At 40.1% G+C, this 20,072-nt stretch overlaps 1 protein-coding gene across 1 annotated transcript; it reads right to left on the reverse strand.

The window, feature by feature from the left end:
* Nucleotides 1-255: 255 nt before the first annotated feature.
* On the reverse strand, nt 256-15,273 carry TACR2 (tachykinin receptor 2). Its single transcript, XM_026713528.2, is given in 6 exon segments — nt 256-1,698; nt 1,701-1,783; nt 2,532-2,728; nt 7,701-7,857; nt 10,125-10,319; nt 14,656-15,273. Coding segments are annotated over 6 exon segments (1,215 nt in total). The 5' UTR covers nt 15,054-15,273; the 3' UTR covers nt 256-1,513.
* Between the last annotated feature and the right edge of the window lie 4,799 nt (nt 15,274-20,072).

Below are 20,072 nucleotides of genomic sequence, written 5' to 3' on the forward strand. Positions count from 1 at the left end.
TACCTTGCACCCTTACTCCCGAGTTGCCCATGCTGCTGCAGCTGCTCTTTCCTGTGAGCAACCCTGCACACATGCATACTTGGCACAGGGTCCTCAGGAACCTCATTGCTGCCGCCAGCCCACACAATCTCTGAAGGCAGCAGACCACTCCCTAATGGGCCTGGCTCCTGAGCCGTCCACACATGCTGCTGGCTAACCACAACAGTTCTTTATAACAACGGGCGAAGTTGGAACCAGTTAAATGTATTTAAATTATCTTTGTTGTATACAAATATTGGAATAATGAAAACTGCAATAAATAACTTCAGTTGCTGATTAATTTGGTTGTTGAAGGTACTGATAATATCAGTGGAATATTAATGAGTTTATAGCAAGAAATTGGCAAAACAGATTATCAAGACACATTGGGGAAAATGTATTAACGGCTTATTTTGTGGGGAATAGAACAATCAATATCTTTTATGTAAAAAAGGGATTTCAAAAGGACCACAAATAGGCAAACTGCAGCGCCACAACAAAAGAATAATTATAGGTAGTCCTCAATTTACGACTGCAACTGAGCCTCAAATTTCCATTGCTAAGCAACAGTGAGTTTTACCCCATTTTGCAACCTTTCTTGCCACAGTTGTTAAGTGAATCTGGCTTCCCCATTGACCTTGCTTGTCAGAAGTTTGCAAAAGGTGATCCCAGGACCCCAGGATCCTGCAACCATCATAAATATATGTCATGCCCTTGTTGGAGTCTGATTCTGAGGGGGAGATTGAGCAGCTGACAGGGAGTGGGAGTGTAGCTCCGGTGGCTGAGGAGGAAACAGGAGAACGGCACAGTCCGGCTGGGCATTCAGAGGAAGACCCAGGCCCACCCCTTCTTCTTCCTAGAGCATGCAGGGAGGAATGGAGAAGGGAGCAAAGTGGCTTGCAAGAGAGAAAAAGGCCCTGATCCCTTTCATTGGTTGCAGCTGGGAGAACAGGATATAAGTGGGCGTTTGCACATGGCTCCTTGCTGGAAGCAAAGCGTGCATTATCTTGGTCGAGCCTTATTTGGGTTTTGGCGTCCTCCCAACTGTGGGTGCTGCGTTATCCTTTGAAAGTCTGCAATTTATCATCCTGGCCTGGCCTGCCGTGTTAATTACTTCAGCGTGGTTTGTGTTGGTTTTTTAAAATTTCTAATTATCTTTACTTTGGGTTCGGACTGCATTTCTGCCCTTCATAGATTGTTTTTTGAAGAGTTTGTTATCCAGCCAAGGATAATTGGACATTGGGGCCAAGTTGGAGGCATTAAAAGGAATTTATTCTACTTTTGTGATTTGGTTATTTTTGTGTCACATCCCGGGTCATCACATTATGCATGCCAGTTGCCATGCATCCAAATTTTAATCACGTGACCATGTGGATGCTGCAATGGTCACCAGTGTGAAGAACAACCATAAATCACCTTTTTCCATGCTGTTATAACTTTGGTCACTAAACAAATGGTTTTAAATTGAAAACTACCGGCACAAACCTGCCATGATCTATTGCAGTATTTTTGATGCTACAAGAAAAACCAGGCCAATGAGGTTGTTATTCAAGCCTTTTGGATTAGAAAGCACACCACCCAATACATATGAGTAACTGACAACGTGATCAGTTGGGTACAAGGCTAAGCAACTCATAGAGAAGTTGGATGCTTGTTCTCTTTGGATTTTCTGTAAGGGTCAGGATAGCTGAGGTTAAGCCGGTCTCTTTCTGTAGCTTTGATGCAGGGGCAACATTGAAAAGCAATTCTGAATCCAGATCGGAACCTGCCAGGAGCACAAATATGAATAAAATACCTGTTATCTAACCCAAAGACAAGACAGCGAAGCCATCATTCCCCCCCTAATTTCTACCACACCTTTCTATTTTTAAATGTGTTCTACACCTCTTCCACCTCCGTTTTATGATTTACTATCTCTCTACTGACTTATCTGTCTGACTGTCATGCCCCCGTTGGAATCTGATTCCGAGGGGGAGGTCGCTGTGGAGGAAACTGGGGAAGGGCACAGTCCGGCTGGGCATTCAGAGGAAGACCCAGGCCCATCCCCTCTTCATCCTAGGGCATGCAGAGAGGAACGGATAAGGGAGCAACATGGGTTACGAGGGAGAAAAAGGTCCTGATTCCCTTCATTAGCTGCAGCTGGGAAATTCTGTGAATTCACCCTGTGAATCCAGCCACTCTGGCTATTACACCATGGATTCATGAGTTATTTTTATATAGGAATTAACTCACCATCTTTCGTTTATCAAACTGTGGCTTAGTATTTGTGAGCTAACCTGTATCTCAACTTACCCTTGAGCATTTACCACTTTCTAAAATGTAAAGCTGATGTTTTTATATTAAAAAATAATGTTAAGGAAAAAAATTTATATGGTGCGAGTGATGGCACCAAATTACATTTCAGTAATTTGAAGTGAACATTTATCTGTATGTCATTTTATACTGTATTGTCCTTGGGTGATAGATCTTTTCACCCACTGAAGCTGAAGTCCCTTAAGCTACAGAATACTCACCTATGATTAAGAGAGCAATAAATAATTGGACTGTACACTGCAGAACCCATGGCCAGCAAGAACACAGTGAGATAAACTTGTTGGATGTACTTCTGCCTGTTGACTTCCTCCCAGATGCTTCCCAGGATGAAGTAGAAATGATAAGGGAACCAGCAAATGGCAAATGTTATCACAACTGCAACCATTGCCCTGACAAACTAGGACAAAAACAACAACATAGAATTGTTTTATGACTGTTTCATTCTTTCTTTCCCATTGTATAATCTGACTACCACAAGGAATGGTACAAAACATTCTACATGAGAAATTTTCTGAGCTTGGAGCAGGGGCCATGCCATTCTCGAGTTTTGTCCTGAAGTTGAGGGAAAATGAGTGTTTTGTTCTTAACCTTTCAAGTAGTTGGACATCCCTCAATTGACTTGTTTTTAAAAAGCCATGGCTACTTGGAAAATGCATCTGCCAAAAAGCCCGCCAAGGTGTCATGCTCCTGTTGGAATCTGACTCGGAGGGAGAAGCTGAACAGCTGACAAGGAGTGTCGCGCCATTGGCTGTGGAAGTAACTGGGGAAGGGCACATTGTGGCTGGGCAGAGCAGGGAAGAGGTAGAGCAAGGGAGAGGGAATTCTGAGGAAGATTCAGGTCCACTCCCTCTTCATCCTAGGGCATGCAGGGAGGAACAGAGAAGGGAGCAATGTGAGTTGTGTGGCTTACGGGGGAGGATTCCCTTCATTAGCTGCATCTGGGAACACAGTATATAAAAGAGGAAGCTGCGCACAGCAAGTTGTTGGGAGCAAATGTGAATTTATCTGATATCATCCTGGCTTATCTGTGTTCCTGGTGTCTTCCCAACTGTGTGAGTTTTGCTGTGGTTTCAAGTCTGAAATTCCTTCTCCTGCCCTATCTTGTATCTTGTTTTGGACTGAATTTTCTACAGTTAAAGACTGTTCCTGGGAGAGTTTTTCTCCAGCTGAAGATAACTTGGACATTGGGGGCAAAGTTGGAGATAATAAAGGGACTCTTCTTGCTTATTTGACTGTGTTGCTTTTGTGCCATGCCCTGGGTCATCACACAAGATTTCGTTCCTGCCATGCTTCACTGAGGTGTAAGTTGAAAAATTAAGAGCATGGTAGTGAACAGGCGAGAGAGATATGCTTCACTGTTGCTTTCACTGTCTGCTTGGGGATTTGAATTTTTTTAAAAAAATATAAGTCATTTGCCTTCATTTTTATCGATTGGGTAGCAAGTAGCAGTTGCACATGGATTTCTGTCAGCTTTGGAGGAAGAAAAGATCCACTGTTTCCCCTGCAGAATTCTTGAAACTTTCATGGAATACTCTTGGTAACATCCTTAGGGAATGGACAAGTGGGAATGTCAGATCCGTGTATCTGTCATTTCTTTGGTGGAAGAAGAAAAGGGCGGGGGGAGAGATTGATAAAAAAAATCCTTTCTTGATGTAACCTGAATATATTTAATCTTATATCGAATTTGTATAACCTACACATGATACAATGGAGGGAGGAAACCCAGATGGCCGGAACCTATCACCTCTGAGAGGCACAGCCAGGAGATGAGAAGACCATAAAAATTCCACAGTGAGATGTGTCTTGGGAACCTCTGGAAAAGTTCGTTCTAAAAGGGGGTCGGGGAAATTAGGTATGTCCTGGGAAACTGTGAAAAAGATTGCTCCTTACAAAAGGGGTGGGGTGGGGGAATTAACATATTGGCTTTTGTTTCACTCAATACACATCGAGATAAGGGGAGGGGTTCTAAACTCCCTTATCTCTCCCTGTAAGCCTGAGAGACCTTAGATGCTGCTTTGAACTCCTACATGAATTGTCTCATCTCAATAAAGGATTCCTTTTGATACGTTTGGTTTTCAGACAGTTCACCGTGCTGCAAGCTGCATCATGGTGTTGTGGTCAAGCACCAGCCCTTTTCTACATGTGTTGCAACATTGCAAGCGCACCCCGAAGAGATGGAACCTGCCCCAGAGGGACATACTTCACATTCTCATGGAGAAACAGTCTGCAGATGCTACTGGAGACTCAAATCCTTCCAACAAAACATTACAAGTGAAGCTATTTCATTCCAATCTGAGAACAAAGCAGCTATTCATATTTGATAAGAGTAGTCAGCCTTTGACCAGCTTTTATGATCGTTTATTGACCTTGGCATGCCTTTGCTACAAACCAATGGCTGGTCAATAGAAATGGGTTCTCTGTGCGGTTCTTATGGTTAATATAGTTGACCTTCACCTTTGGAAAGATAAATCTATAGTTTCAATTACTCAGAGTTTTTGAACCTGATGTTATTTGCAATTTATGAATGTGTGGCTTTCAGACACAGATTATAGACAAAGGATTACAATGAGGATGTGATTGTCCTTTCATGCAACCTTCATGTGAAGCTCTTGCTAATATAATACTGTGGTTGTCAAGAGTGTTTTGCTCTTTTGCTTGTTTTCTTCTATTTTTTAATCATTTGTTTGTTTATTGTTTATTTTGCAATGGCAAAATAAAATTAATCCTAAAATCTAGGCTACAGAAACCCAGATCATGACTGTATTACTGAAAAAGAGGAACCAAAAGTCCTGCTTTTTCTTTCTTGCCATGTGTTGTAGTCATACCACGCGTTCAGATGTTTGTGGTCCAGACCGGAGAAGCCAAGTGCTCACTTCATGACTCCCAAGAAAAGAAATATATGTAGCACCTTAATTTGTTCACCTTGAAGCTCATCAAGCATGACAGATTGATGTTCTTTATCTTAATAGTTAACATTTACCCTGAATATTCAACTTTACTTTCTGAGTTGGCCCTTCTAAATCTTTTTATCTTTAGCTAAGCAAATTAGATTTTTCTGCGTATCTCAAATTGTTAGTCTGGGGCAGGGGTGTCAAACTCACATCATAGTGGCATCATGTGATGTAGCACAACTTTCACCCCCTTAGCTGAACCGGATGTGGGTGTGTTTCCCCCCTTAGCTAAACCGGATGTGGGTGACGCATCCTGCTTGCGGGCGGAGAGTTTGACAGCCCTGGTTTGGGGTATCAGCTCTCTGGGGTCCAAGGCAAACTTCTGATTGGGCTGGCAAAACTCCAGACTAATTGATGCAGCAATAAGTTAAGAGCTTTATGTATCTCTTGGCAGTCATCTAAAGGTTATCTAGATTTTAACACTCAGTGTAATGTCAAGGTCTTTGTTTTCTTTCTTTACTTGTTCCTTCCAAACTGGAAGGAAGGACAGAAGAAGAATGCAGAGAATGGCAAGAGTAAACATCATGAGGTCAGTCTTAAGCTAAGAGGCATCTGGAAACAGATGTTAGGATGATGTACCAATGTTAGTGTCTATGACACGAGTGTCATATGTTCTGCTCTTCCAGCTTGACCTGAAATGTTTCTATATAAGATTCTAAAAAAATCATAAACCGGTTGTAGAAGAAAGACCAACTTGACAAAGATATCTTATCAGAGAAGACAACTGCCAGCTGATTCTTCGTTGATCTTCACTGCGGTCACTCAGCAAAGCTGAACATTTCTCCTTTCGTAGCACATCCAAGAAAACCTATTATTTTACAGCTGCTTTAACCAGACCGGTACTTAGTAAGTGTAAGAATTTACTTGGAAGGTCTCATCTTTGTCAGGCGAGAGGGGCCCATTCAGAATGCCATGCATGAGGACCTCCAAAATCCCGAAGTTCACGCTGATTATAGTTGCCCTCGGAGTTTACCAGACCAGCAAGATTGTAACACGTGACCCAAGACAGCAGAATGAATTCTCTGGTCTCAAATAAACATGCTGACGCTGTCTTGATTCCCAGCCTGTGCCTCAACTCAGTTCCAGACCAACAATTGTATGTAGGCACATAAAAGCAGGGAGACTTTTGTGAAAGGCTTACTCACTGTGCCTGGCTTGGCCGTATAACCTTTTCCCACAGACTTCGGCTCCGGGCAAAGCTGGTTCTTCCTGTCTGAAGTTCAAGATAACACGCACGACAACTGATTGGCCCTCATTATAACAAGAAGTTTGCTCTCGGAAATCTCTTTCTTGGAGCAGTTCATGAAACTACTATATGCTGCCAAAATAACTGGAATTATTGCAGAGGTCTCCAAACTTGGCAACTTTAAGACTTGTGGACTTCAACTCCCAGAATTCTGGGAGTTGAAGTCCACAAGTCTTAAAGTTGCCAAGTTTGGGGGCCCCCTGAATTATTGCAACTAGTACATTTTATATGAAATCACAGCATTTTGTCAATGGGGGTAGGTGCCATGAATACCAGAATTAATATTACTTGATAATGCAACGGTAAGCTGCTTATAAAAACTTTGATATTATATTTACTTTAGCCCTGTAAGATATTGCTGATGAAAAATTATCCCAGTTCATCCTGTGGCATGTCAGCTATGCAGAATTCATTTGTTTCCTTTTTAAAGGACTCAGAGTACAAGGTTGGGATTTCAAAGATGACAAGAAGTGATATCCCCAAATTCTTGCCCCAAATTTTACAAAGTTGCTTTACAAAGATTGTTACTGAAGACATAATCTATATATATAAAAGTGAAATATCCCTCACGCATCATCACAAAATCTCCAGAACCGTAAGGCCTACAAACTTGAAATTTGGCATGTATGTTCCTCTTACGTTCTAGGGGCTCATTAAGAAAGGATTTTTTGAAATGACCATCAGAGCATTAGTATTTTCTATATTATTATTAATACGCTCTGATGCTAAGGAGTTCTACTCCCCCTCCCCACCTGAAAAGAAATCTATTACAAATGCAAAACACAAGCAGAGGAGTTTCAGTTTTAGTTTCACAGCACCAAGCAGCTTTAGTACAGATCAGTTGAGCTAAGCCACGCCTAGGCTCCTGTGCTGTCTTCTTGCTCACACAGCAACTATTCTTTCAGTTTCCAAACAGCCCTCAACTCTCTCACACAGACAGGATTCTAGACAGATGAATACCGATGGATGCTGGTAGGCAGAGGCAGAATTCCCCCCCCCTTATTTTCCTTCCCCAAAACTAAGCCCGAATACATAGTTTCGTAGCGAAGCTAGTTGATTTATAATCTTCTGGGAATAAATGTGCAATTGTGCGGTGGTATGAGACTTGCAATGGATTTATATTACAATTCCACTTTAAGGTACGTTTTGGGAGGAGTGAACAAAGTACTAACCTTTTTCTTGGCTATGATCTTACGTTGATAGTACACCATGTTAGTATGATCTCCAGGAACATCATTGTGCCACAGAGTTATTCCTATTGCACTGTATGTGACAAACATCACAGTGAGAGGCAGTACATAAATCAGAAGAATGATAGCTATGTGATACCTAAACAAGAAAAAGAAAGAAGGAAAAGGAGAAAGGCTTGAGTGTGAATGATCAGGGATAAATATTTCCCTTCCTTTAGTAAGAACGTTCTCTGTGATACTGAGGGCAGTCTACATCTACATGATTAAAGCTATGATGGTGCAATCAAAACTCCGCCTGGCTTTTATGTGTGTGTCTCATGGTAAATGTCCATTAATTATGGCACCACCCTCTTTTTAACCAGCATTGCATAATGATAAATATTGAAAAAGGGCAGGGCTTTAAATTAGACAGAAGAGTTACCATCTTGACTTTTTTTTTTTTTGAAAGGCCCTGTGAAGGCCCCAATTCCAAATAGAAACTAGTCAAGCTTTCCTATCAATGATGTATGGAACAATCTTCAATCAAGAGCTCTTCAGACAAGGAAGTGGGTGAAAATGGCCTTTGGACACCATCTTTGTTCTTCCTCGTGTGAGAAACTTAGAGCAAGATCTGGCACTGAATTACAGTGCTCTGATGACAACACCGGAGAGCGCATGATCCCCTTCGTTTAGAGCAGAGGGTCTCCAAACTTGGCAACTTTAAGACTTGTGGACTTCAACTCCCAGAATTCCACAAGTTTTACAGTTGCCAAGTTTTGGGGACCCCTGGTTTAGGGAATTGGAATTGTTCATTAATGGCAATGAAAAACTGTCTGAAGTCATGATGGCACTATGTGGGATATAAGGAAACAAAAGTGCAAAGGAAATGGTGACTTGGTCGTAGTAAACGTTGTTTTTCCGAAAGGAGAGGGAATGGAAAGATTGCACAGTAAAGAACTTTTGTTCCTTGTAGCACCAGGAAGCACTTTCAGTCTCATTTTTTTTTTCATGAATTCTTATCTCTCCTGTATCTGCCTTAGTTTTTCTCTCTTTGTTCCAGAATCACCAAGATGTAGAAAGTTGTGATGCATCAACCAGCCTTTTAGATGCTTCCACAAGTTTAAACTGATAAAATAAATATTCAGACAAAACTCGTTTTCATAACTGACATGCCAGGAATTGCTTGCAGCAGTTAACTCACTTCTGTAATACTAGCTAGTATCTTTCTTAATGTGGTTTATGCACTTCACGTTCCCATTTCAGCCAGTAGACACCATTGTTAGCTAGTGAATTATTTGGGGCTCCATTGGGACACAGTGTGTATATGTATACCGTTTCCCTGAAAATACGACCTACCCTGAAAGTAAGTCCTAGCTTGATTTTTACACATGTACCCAATATAAGCCCTACCCCCAAACTAAGCCCTAATTAAGATCCCTAAGCTAGGGTGGGGATGGAGGGGGTTGTCCACATAGTCTTAAAGTTGTCTTAAAGTTTACAAGGTTGGACACCTTTGTTCTTAAGTCTGGTTAGATAAAATTTGAGGCTTTGACTAAATTCCAAGTGCTTCACTTTTGGGAGAGGTGGGGAAATTCCTGATCCAATCCAATGAAGATAAAAACAACTTTTTTTTGTCTGTTGAAGAGAATCTGCAGTATTTTTTCATCTCATGATCTATCATCCTTCTCAGTAAGTACAAACATGATATGGTAGATCTTTAAAAAAGCAATGGACTTTTTTTATCTGACCATTCTGAAAACAGGTGTAAGACAGAGCTATCAATCATTGGGCACTTTTGTTCCTCCTCTATGCTTAGATTAGATTTGTCAAAATACTGTACATTTCTCACTTCAGTCTATGTGGGAGACCTACGTGCAGAGGTGGACTGCTGGGGGCTCACAGGGGCTCAGGAGAGCCCCTAGCTAAGATTCTGTGGGGCTTGGAGAGCCCCCATTAACCTCAGAAAGACAAGCAGCAAGCGAAAGCTCTTGATAGGCTTAATTGAACTTCTGGGCATTCAGCCAAGAGCATTTCACACCTCATAAAAGTGTTTGCAAGCTAGATAAACAATCCACTTAGCGCTTGCAAGGGAGAGCCATTGAGCAAATCAGATAACATAGCCACTGGCCTCCGAGGGGATTAATTCCCAAATAATAAGACTCATGTAACTTACCAGAAACTCCACTAAGACTCCAAAATCCCTCTCACAGCCCCTGCTATTAAGCCTGGTTTCATCCAGTCTTTTATTTAAGTATTAAATGCATGAAATAATAAAAAAAACATTTTGGTATATATCTTTTTTTTAGGTAATTAGGACAAAGAAGCGACGTTGAGTTGGCGACACCCACCCAGTCACAGGACCACCCAGCCAGTCATTAGGGCAGAGATCCCCTTGCTAAAACAAATTTGAAGCCCGCCCCTGCTTACGTGAGCTGCTGTCTTTGGCTGTGATTGTGTGGCCGGCTCACAACACATTTGGCCAGTCCATGGTCTGCAATGACTTGTGCATAAAAGAACTGTGGAAAAGCAAGTGCACAAGCCACCAGCCAGATTATGCCTATGATCCGTTTTGTGTTTGCTGGGGAAAGTTTTTCCTTGAAAGGGTGAACGATTGCCATATACCTGAAAGAAACAGGAAAGGGTCAGAAGGAATGGATTTTTCCATTGAACAAATGCGCCGAGAAGCTTACAGTCAAGACAAAGTTATTGTTTCTACATTAATTTGTAGAAAATGTCAGCCTAGTAAATCCTCAGGTTTTCTACAGTTAATCTCTTCTGACTTATTTTAAGAGCAATATGGGTCTTTTCCCTAACACGTTTCCTAGGTAACAAAAGGATCTGAAAAGTGAGGGAGAAGGAAGAATGTAGATGACAGAAAAAGAACAGGAAATCACCTGCCCAATTAGCAACTGTTTCAACCCTGCTCCTTTAAAATGCTAGAAAAAAAATATTGCCATTCCTCTGGTCCCCCCCAAAATTGCAAGGGGGCCTTTGGTGCATGCAATTAAACTTTTAAGGATCTACGCCCCACAATTATTTCAAAATATATATCCGGGAATATACACAATTTCTAAAATGTAAAAAAAATGAAACGAAATAAAAATACTGTGAGAAGCAAAGCCAGGCTTTCTCACCTCAGGTTCCGAGGGCCATAATGTTTGCTCTCTTTAGTGCTCTATGTGCCAACCTGTCTCCTTGATGGTCTCAACTCACCTTGTAAAACAAGAAAGGTCCGTCTCATTTGCCCATCTCCCTAGCACAGTGATGGCTAACCTTTTCGGCACCAAGTGCCCAAAGTGCATGCACATCCCCAAAATGCAATGTGTGCGCTCGCCCCTGCATGTGCCCCACCCCCACACACGCATATGTGTCTCCTGTGTCTCTCACATGCCCCCACCCTCGCACAAGCATGTGCATCCCCCTGTGCATGCGCCCGCACCCCCATGCGCCCTGTCCCCCGCATGTACCCCATCCCCCATGCATGGGCGACAGAGACCTGAAGACCAGCTGGCCAATGGGAGGCATGTGAGCATGTGCCGTGGAGCTGAACTGAGTGGCGGGATTCCATTTTTTTTTACTACCAGTTCTGTGGGCGTGGCTTGGTGGGCGTGGCAGGGGAAGCGATACTGTAAAATCTCCAGTCAGAGGTGGTTTTTGCCGGTTCTCCGAACTACTCAAAATTTCCGCTACCGGTTCTCCACAACTGGTCAGAACCTGCTTGAATGCCATCTCTGATGCCATAGGTTTGCCATCGCGGCCCTAGCATATTGTTACCAACGATCTTGGATTGTGCAGATATAAATCCCAATGCAAGTTCCTGTGTAATTGTTCCCCACCCTGTTCTTCAAAATGGCACATTACTTTATCCAAACTCTAATCCAGGAGTTCCCCAACTTTGGCAACTTTTAAGACTTGTGGACTTCAACTCCCAGAATTCTCTGGCCAGCTTTGCTGGAGCTTTGCTGGCTGGAGAATTCTGGGAGTTGGTCTACAAGTCTTAAAGTTGCCAAGTTTGGAGACCTCTCTGCTCTAATCTCTGTGAGATAGAAGAGAAAAATTAAATTAAATTAAAATTAAATTAAAGGGCAGTTTTTACAGGACCACTTTTCCTTCAGTTATTCTAACAGAAATAGGCAGCGATGTCTTAGTTCGACTCTGATCTGTGTATGTAGTTTTGGGAATGTTATGAGTCACTTTCCCTTTTACCCGTTAAGGACTGTCCAATCTTATCCCTTGGAGCTCAAAGCTGCATGTTGAAAAGCTTTCTATCCCCACACCTGTGTTTTACTGTCATATCAGACGACTAATTTATACTTTGCTTGGAGGGCAATGAACTGTTGCGTACGTCTGTTATGATTTTAGGGCAGCTGTGAGAACATTTCATTTTTGTCAACACTGATCTTCCCTGTTCTGTACGGACATTTCCATTCTCGAAATCCGGCAGCCCGGATTGGTCAAAGCGCGCAGCCACCGGATTGGTCGAGCGCGCGGCACTGATTGGCCGTTCGGAATTGACCGCGATTGGCTGAGCCGATCGCGGGCGATTCGAACGGCTGTCATTGGCCGCAGCGCCTGGCGCCAGATCCATTTAAGCTGCGGCTTTTCCCCACTGACTCCACTTGTGTTTTCCACTAATAAATGAGCTGAACTCAAGTCACTGCCTCGCGTCTTTTGTCCGTATCGGCGATACGACATTCCCAATTCATTTTTTCCTGCATCTGCATAGCTAATCTAGAATCCCTTGAAAAATAAAACGTGGGCTGTTTATCTGCCCTGGGCAATTCATGTACGTAGAAAATACCTGAAGGATATACTGACTTGCATATTTGATCAATTTTAAAGACGTTTCACACTTTCATTTAGCCAAATTGAATTGTATACAATCGCTCCAACTTAGTATTTCTTCTTCTTCTTTTCTTTTTCCTTTCCTTTCTTTTCCCCTTCCCTTCCCATCCCTTTATTTTATTTTTGGGAAAAGATCTCTAAGTTTCATGCAGTAGAGCACCAACGAATGTTTAGGGATGACAAGTATTTTTCCTGGTGATGTTTTTCAGCCCTAAAAAAGATGCACGAAAAGCAAAAACTTAATAGGTGAACTTGGCTCTGATCTTACTACAGGTAGTCCTCGACTTACAACAGTTCATTTAGTGAACATTTGAAAAAAAAAACTAACCTATGACCGTTTTTCATGCTTATGACCACTGCAGGTCACATGATCAAAATTCAGAGGCTTGGCAACTGACTCGTCATTATGACGGTTGCAGTATCCTGGGATTGTGTGATTTGGTTAACAACCATATAGTAATATGGTTAACAATTGTAGTGATTCACGTAACAACTGTGGAAAGAAAGGTTGTAAAATGAGGCAAAATTCACTTAACTAATGTCTGACTTAGCAATAAAAATGTGGTCGTAAGCCAAGGATTACCTGTGTCTGTTACTTGCCTCCGCCCATCTGCTATGATTGCTAAGACAACCCAAAGGCACCGAAAAGGGCAGCTATCTGGGAATAAAATTGGTCTTTCTCAAATGAATGTCTACTCTACTGGGTGCCCCTTTGCTTAGGACTCAAGGCTAGTATCTTTTGATATCTAATTGTACTATGATAAAACACCACCATGTGAGAAACTTGGGAGCAATTTTTCATGAGGATTTAATTTTGTTATATTTGGGGTTTTTTTTTTGTGATTCACAGGATACAGCTGATTCAGAGAAAGCAGGTCTTGCCAGTCCCACTTCAGCAAAATAAGTTTCTGAACAAGTTGAGCAAAACATCTTTGATGTATTGTCCTTTTCCAAAAAGGAGAAAGCCAGTTTAATTTGGGCCTTCTGCTTGTTTAGAATAGACCGTGCAATAAAACCTTTTACTGGATGGCAATCCAATAGATTCTCTGTGAAGAGAAACAAATTTCTCCTGCAATATTTTGCATTATAGCATCATTAATTACAGACATTGACATGCACGATGTAATTTGTATCATTTCCCATAAACAATATAAAATTGTATGATGTCTTAGTTTCTGACTGACTTTCTGGCTTTTCTTAACTGATGCTCCTTAACCCTTTTTATGGTTGTTGCCCATAAAATGCATGCAACAAAGGAGTAGGGCTTTGATCTTGTAGTCTTGGCTGCCATTTTGATTTCTTGACTTCTCCATTCCCTGCACATAAGCATATAGGTTGTTTTGGTCAGAATATTGATACCTGGGAAATGTTAGTACACAAACTCTTTATAAAAGCAAGATTCTACCCAAGGACGGAGCTGGAGAAACATCGAGTCTTACATGGTCTTAAAATACAAACAAAGTACTTAAAGTTCGTAGAAGAGTACTAACAAAGACTAATAAACCTATTGCAAAGACTAATAAAGATATCCCTCTGGAAACATGAAACAACATTTCAATAATGTTTAACGGAATACCAGAAAGGAATGAATTGTTACCAGCAGTTGTGAGATAGGTCATAATTCTCTTGACGTCCTATCCAGCAGAATCTGAACAAATTATGTAAAACTGGCAAGCATGTTTTTGTAAGATGGTCACAGAAAGTGGATCTTATAAAATAAAATAGCACAAAATGTACATAGCAGTAGATAAGGAATGTCCCTTTACAATTTAGGATTAGATTAAGGTAGTTTTATGCATGTCTACAATAAACATTTTTCAGTTCCATGGGATTTATCACCAGGTAAATGTGCACAATAATCTAGAACTATAACATTAACCCTTTACTACAGTATCTGCACTCAAAACATCCGAATATGCAAGCTTTTACCTATTCATATTAGTCTTCATAATTCTTCCATATTCATGATGGTAGTTATTCATATTGTAAGAGCAACTATTTTCTACAATTATATATCAAACATACCTTTATTCCAAGTGAACACCCACTAGATATATAGTCGTTATTTTTAATTCCAATGGTACTGTAAACTTTTGATCATTCTTTTTCTTACCTCTCCATAGAGACAGCAGTCATGGAATAAATGCTGACAAACATTGCAGTAACAGGAACAAAATTATGGAAACGGCAGAATCCCTCGCCAAAATACCAGACATTATGACAGGCATAAACAAAATTAAAAACTGTGTTTAGAGCACTCATAAGCAGATCGGAAAGAGCCAAGTTCACAATAAAATAGTTGGTGACTGTTCTCATTCGTCGATGGGACAGTATAATCCAGATGATGGTAGCATTTCCTATAATTGATGCTGTGATTATCACTAAGTAGGCCATGGCCCAAAGTGCAATTTGCCATCCAGGCTGGGAAAATGTAGTCATCTCAGTCAAATTAATATCATTTTCAAAAATCCGATCCTGGGAAGTATTGTTTATGCTTGAGAAGGAAACCATCGTCAGTTCTTTCTTCTGCTCAAGAAATCAAAAACCAAATGAAAACCCCCAAATTGGCTGCAATTGACTCGATTTGAGGATTTCAGTCTTATCAGTAGAATAATGAGTTCATCGTAAATTTTGTAGATTGAATTTAGAAGCATTTGATTCATTGCATCCTGGTGTTCAGCTGAGGCAAATAAATGAGATGAGATTGCTGCTTTTTTACATTCTTTTGCTGGTCTTCTTCATTCATATCGCCACAATTTGTGATGAAAAGAATTTTCTTAAAAATGTTTGTGTATGTAGGTGAAAGAGACAGAGAGAGATTAAAGAAGATACTGATAATGCGGCATGGAGTTGATAGACTTTAGTTTGCTCTTCCTTTGCCATTCAGACCATTACGGAAGTAGCCAAATGCGGGAGAAAATCTACACTGCATTTCAAAAGAAGGTGGAGAGACAAGAGTATACAAAATTATGCATCAAATCAGATTTCAGAAAACTGGCCCCTCGTTGCTTTCCAAAGTTGTTGCATTAATCTATGTTTACCCTCCAATTAAAGTGAGAACTCTCACAGATATTACCCTACAAGGATCAAGACGTTTATTCCTTGGGTAATTACATTTGACTTTTTGACATCTGTGGGAGTTTCAGTAAGCAGAACTTGGCCTGTAGAACATCATAAATATTGCCGGAAGAGCTTGAGAACAGCTCAAAGCCAAGATACAGAAGATAGGAAAATGATTTAGAAGTCAGAGGAAAAAGCCATATTTCAAAAAACCTGCCTACTGATTGCTCAGTGAACCTCTCAAAACATTTCAAGGCAACTCCTAGAAATAGAATATATTTTCTGCCACCTCTGTACCCACAAACTCAAAGGGCTCTTCAAAGTGTTATTCCAAAACGAAGAAACAGCTAAGGAAAAACATGTGGCCTTTCTCCACAATATGTATAATATTATCCCCTTGTGTGGGAATTTGTGAAAAAGTAGTTTACAAGCATACTTAACCCGGTCAGTTAATAATTATATTCAATCATTAAGTGTGCTTGGTTTAAAACTTGGTTAGCTTTTTGTGGTATAGTATTCTATAAGATTATCAGGTTATCTTATGGTCCAATGTACTGTGCAAATCCAGAAAAACTGGTTAATTCAATATCCATGTTTGGTAAGCATAACCAAAGTTTGCATTGCATGGTGATTGTAAAGAAAGCTCTCAACATAGAAACACCACTCCCATTATTTATCTGTTTGCTTCTTTGTCAAACATGTACAAGATAACAAGTATTAAGTATGAGCATAAATAGGAACAAAGGAAGTAAATACAGATAAATGGGGACAGTAAGACAGGGGCGGTAGGCACGCTGGTGTGCTTACGCGTGCCCCCTTTAAGGATCTCGTAAGAATGAGGTGAGGTCCACAGTAAACAGTTTGAGGTTGAAGCTGTGAGGGGTTGAAGCTGTAACAATGGAGTCTGGTAAAAACAAACTAGTTAACTTCTACCAAGATTAAAGGAGAAAGTTGCCTTATCTTAGGATGAAGCATGTTACCTATCATGCTGCATTTAAGTTTTCCCTTTATGCTGCTATTATCCCAAATGTTTAGTGTTACAGGCTGGGTTTGATTCATATGAATGAATGGAATTGTCCAATTTCACTGGGAATGAATTTGACAAGGTCTGAATTCAGTCCAGTGAGGAGCACAACTCCAATTACTTACAAAAAAAAAAAAAAGTCTTGTGTGTATATTGTAAAAATGATATAACCTTTTGTCTTGTAAATTACTGCCTGAAGAAACAAGCTAAAAACTACAGCCTATATATCCCAAGATTTCCTAGCTTCAATTTCCATTTCCTTGAAACCTTGGCCAGTTTTCAAACTCATTTGAATAAGATTTTAAAGAATTGTGGTTTAAAAATCAATTCATGTAAACCGGTCCATAAAAAAATGAGAATGCAATTATTTAAATTTTAATATTTAAAATTCCTGATGAAAATATTTTAGCAATTTTTGAGATTTTTCTCAGACTCAAATTTTGCATAACAGCATGAAAGAATGGAAAAGACTGACATAACTGGATATCCTGTACTTGACTTGGGAAAATACTTCATTAAATTCCAACTAACATGAATTTATATTTATAACTTACTTCCTGGATTTAATGGACTCTTAATGATTATTTTACACAGCTGTACAGTATTTCCAATGGTAATTTCATACTTGGATGGAAAGTTTCAAAACTCAGCTGTTAGGTTTTATTGCTAGGCTTAAACCCTAAGGGAAGGTATTCCTTGGGTTTCGCAGAAAGGTTCTGTTCTGCTGCTAAAGAAAGAAAATACATTTAAAGGTCAAATGTAGGAAGTCCAGAAGAATTTCAAGCAGGTTTTTTTATTTTTGCACAATGGAATTATTGTTAAATCTTTAGCACAATTTAACAAGTAATACTAAAGTTTTTAAGATACAGAGATGACCTGTGAAAAGAAGCGTGTTAGTAAACACAGGGGTTTTGTTAAAAGCTAAGTATAAGATTGAATGAGATGGACCATGTATAAAACCTGAAAGCTACTCAAATATGTTAATATCAGACACTGACACATTTCACAGCTCCTGTAATGCTAGTTATTTATTCTCAATCCCTTCATTCATTAGCTTGCTTGTTGGCAACGGGGCAAGAACAAATTCTGCAGTTGTTGGCTACATCAATGAGCTATTCTCCCTCAAGAAAATCGCTTTTTTGTGTAAGGCCTGAAGTGATACATTTCTCTCTTTTGGCTAGGTTAATATCAATCATGCTAGCTAAATGACATCATAACATTTCACTTTTTTCCCTTGAGTTCAGCGTGGGAATATAATGAGATGAATAATAATAATAATAATAATAATAATAATAATAATAATAATGATTTTTGCCCTGTAGAAAATTTCATTATGAAAAAAATATTCTAACTGCAGGTTCTCTAGGCACCAACAATACATTCCACAGTGCTGGTGTATATAATGCTACAATGCAATAAATCCTTAATGTTGTGAAAAGTTTTCATCCTTATGTGCTCCTACAAAGTTCCATGCCATAATTCTCAAAAAGAACCAGGCACAAACCAAGAGTTCTGTTATCACTGCCAAACATAATAAAACGACCTCAACAGCATCATCCAGATCTTAAAACACATTTACGGGTAAGTGGAGGTAAGAGCGTGTATTAAGGATTACCTTAATTAATTAATTAGGGCATGTGTATATTTCTCCATCTTATTGCATCTGCAAATAAGTTGCCTTGGCAGCTCTGTTTGGATAGCTTGGTCCCTTCTGGGAAAGGGGGACTCAGGTGATCCCTTGCAAGATCGTGATGAGGCTTATGCTACACACACTGACGGATAAAGTTGCCGACTTTTTTTTTTTTTTTGAGCCTTGGGCCAGTTTAGTTGTATTTACTGAAATATTGTTTTGGATTTGTTTGCCGTCCAGTTTCTTGGATAGAGGGGCCATACGAATTGGATGAATAAATGAATGAATAAATAAATACTTGAATAATGGACTTGAATAATGGACATCCATCAGTGTTGATGACATTCTTGTGACAAAATTTCCCCAATGCAACAAGCAGTTACTTTTAGTTGCTAGAGGGAATAATGATGACTTAAGAATTTTAAAGAAGACTGAAAACAGATGTAAGATCAAGGTTGGCATGGAAATATTCTAATCAGCTTCCTTCAACTACCACAAGGGAGAAATTCAAATTCCTTTTACCACATTTAAAAATGTTCTTGTCTGCATAAGCCCTGCTGTACTGTGATAATACGGTAATGAACTTTCTGTTCAATGATGTGGATGAGGTGTTTTAGCTTAGGCTAGCCAAGCGTTTAATTTTTTAAAACCATCCTATTTAGATAGTTCATAGATGTTTTGTGATTAAAAAAAAGTGAATGAAAGCCAGTTTAATTACTTTGGGAGGAAGGAATGTAGAGATGTAAATTAAAAGTGTATCTGGGAAGATGTAGACTCTGAAGACTTCATACTTTAAGACTATAAATACATGTATATAAAAAAGTTTCATATGTTACTTCCCCAATGAAACGTACAGGGGGAAGCATTAAAAAAATAAACAAATTTTCTGTGTAAACTTTCAAAATGATGTTCACGTTTTGCCGCTTTTATTATCTTTACTTTTCATTTTGTTAATATGGTTCTGCAGAATGAGATTTCTTGTACCCAGGCTGTCTGATTGTATTCATGGTAACAGAACTGGTGTCCAGGGAAATTCTCAGTCATTCGGGTCATGGTTGTCCCAAAGGTGCTTTTTCAAGAGGCAACTGTGGCCTTCCTTTGAAGACGTTTTGCTTCTCATTCAAGAAGCTTCTTTAGCTCTGAAGAATGGATGAGAAGCGAAAAGTCTTCGAAGAAAAAACAGAACATTTCTTTGAAATTTTAAGACAAGTGTGCCCTTCCGTGTACCTAAGAGTTCACTCTTAAAAGATGAGCAGAAGCAAGTGGAGTGACTATATATATTCTAGATTTCTTTCCTCCAGTTAGTAGAAATGGATGGGTAGCATTTAATAGGAAGGTCAGATGACAGCCCAAGAAAAACGTCAAGTCTTCAAAGAAAAACAAGGAAGTCAGTTGCCTCTTGAAAAAGCACCTTTGGGATAATCAAACTGGTCGCCTAGCAGAGTGAGCTCCCGTTACTTGTCCCAGCTTCTGCCATCCTAGCAGTTCAAAAGCAGGCAAAAATGCAAGTAGAAAAATAGGGACCATTTTGGTGGGAAGGCAGTAGCGTTCGGTGCACCTTCGGCATTTAGTCCTGCTCGCCCACATGACCACGGAGACGTCTTCGGACAGCGCTGGCTCTTCAGCTTTGTAACGGTGATGAGCACACCGCCTAGTCATAGAATCATAGAGTTGGAAGGTCCCTTGGAGGTCATCTAGTCCAACCCCCATGCTCGAGCAGGAGATCTGCCTAGGATCGAACTCACAGCCTCTCGATTGTGAGGCGAGAGCTCCGGACCGCCTAAGTATGTGCAGGGAACCTTTACCCGTAGAGGTG

The sequence above is a fragment of the Pseudonaja textilis genome, chromosome 4 (genome assembly GCF_049901715.1).
Source record: "Pseudonaja textilis isolate UNSWEBS1 chromosome 4, rPseTex1.2, whole genome shotgun sequence".
NCBI classification, from domain to species: Eukaryota; Metazoa; Chordata; class Lepidosauria; order Squamata; family Elapidae; genus Pseudonaja; species Pseudonaja textilis.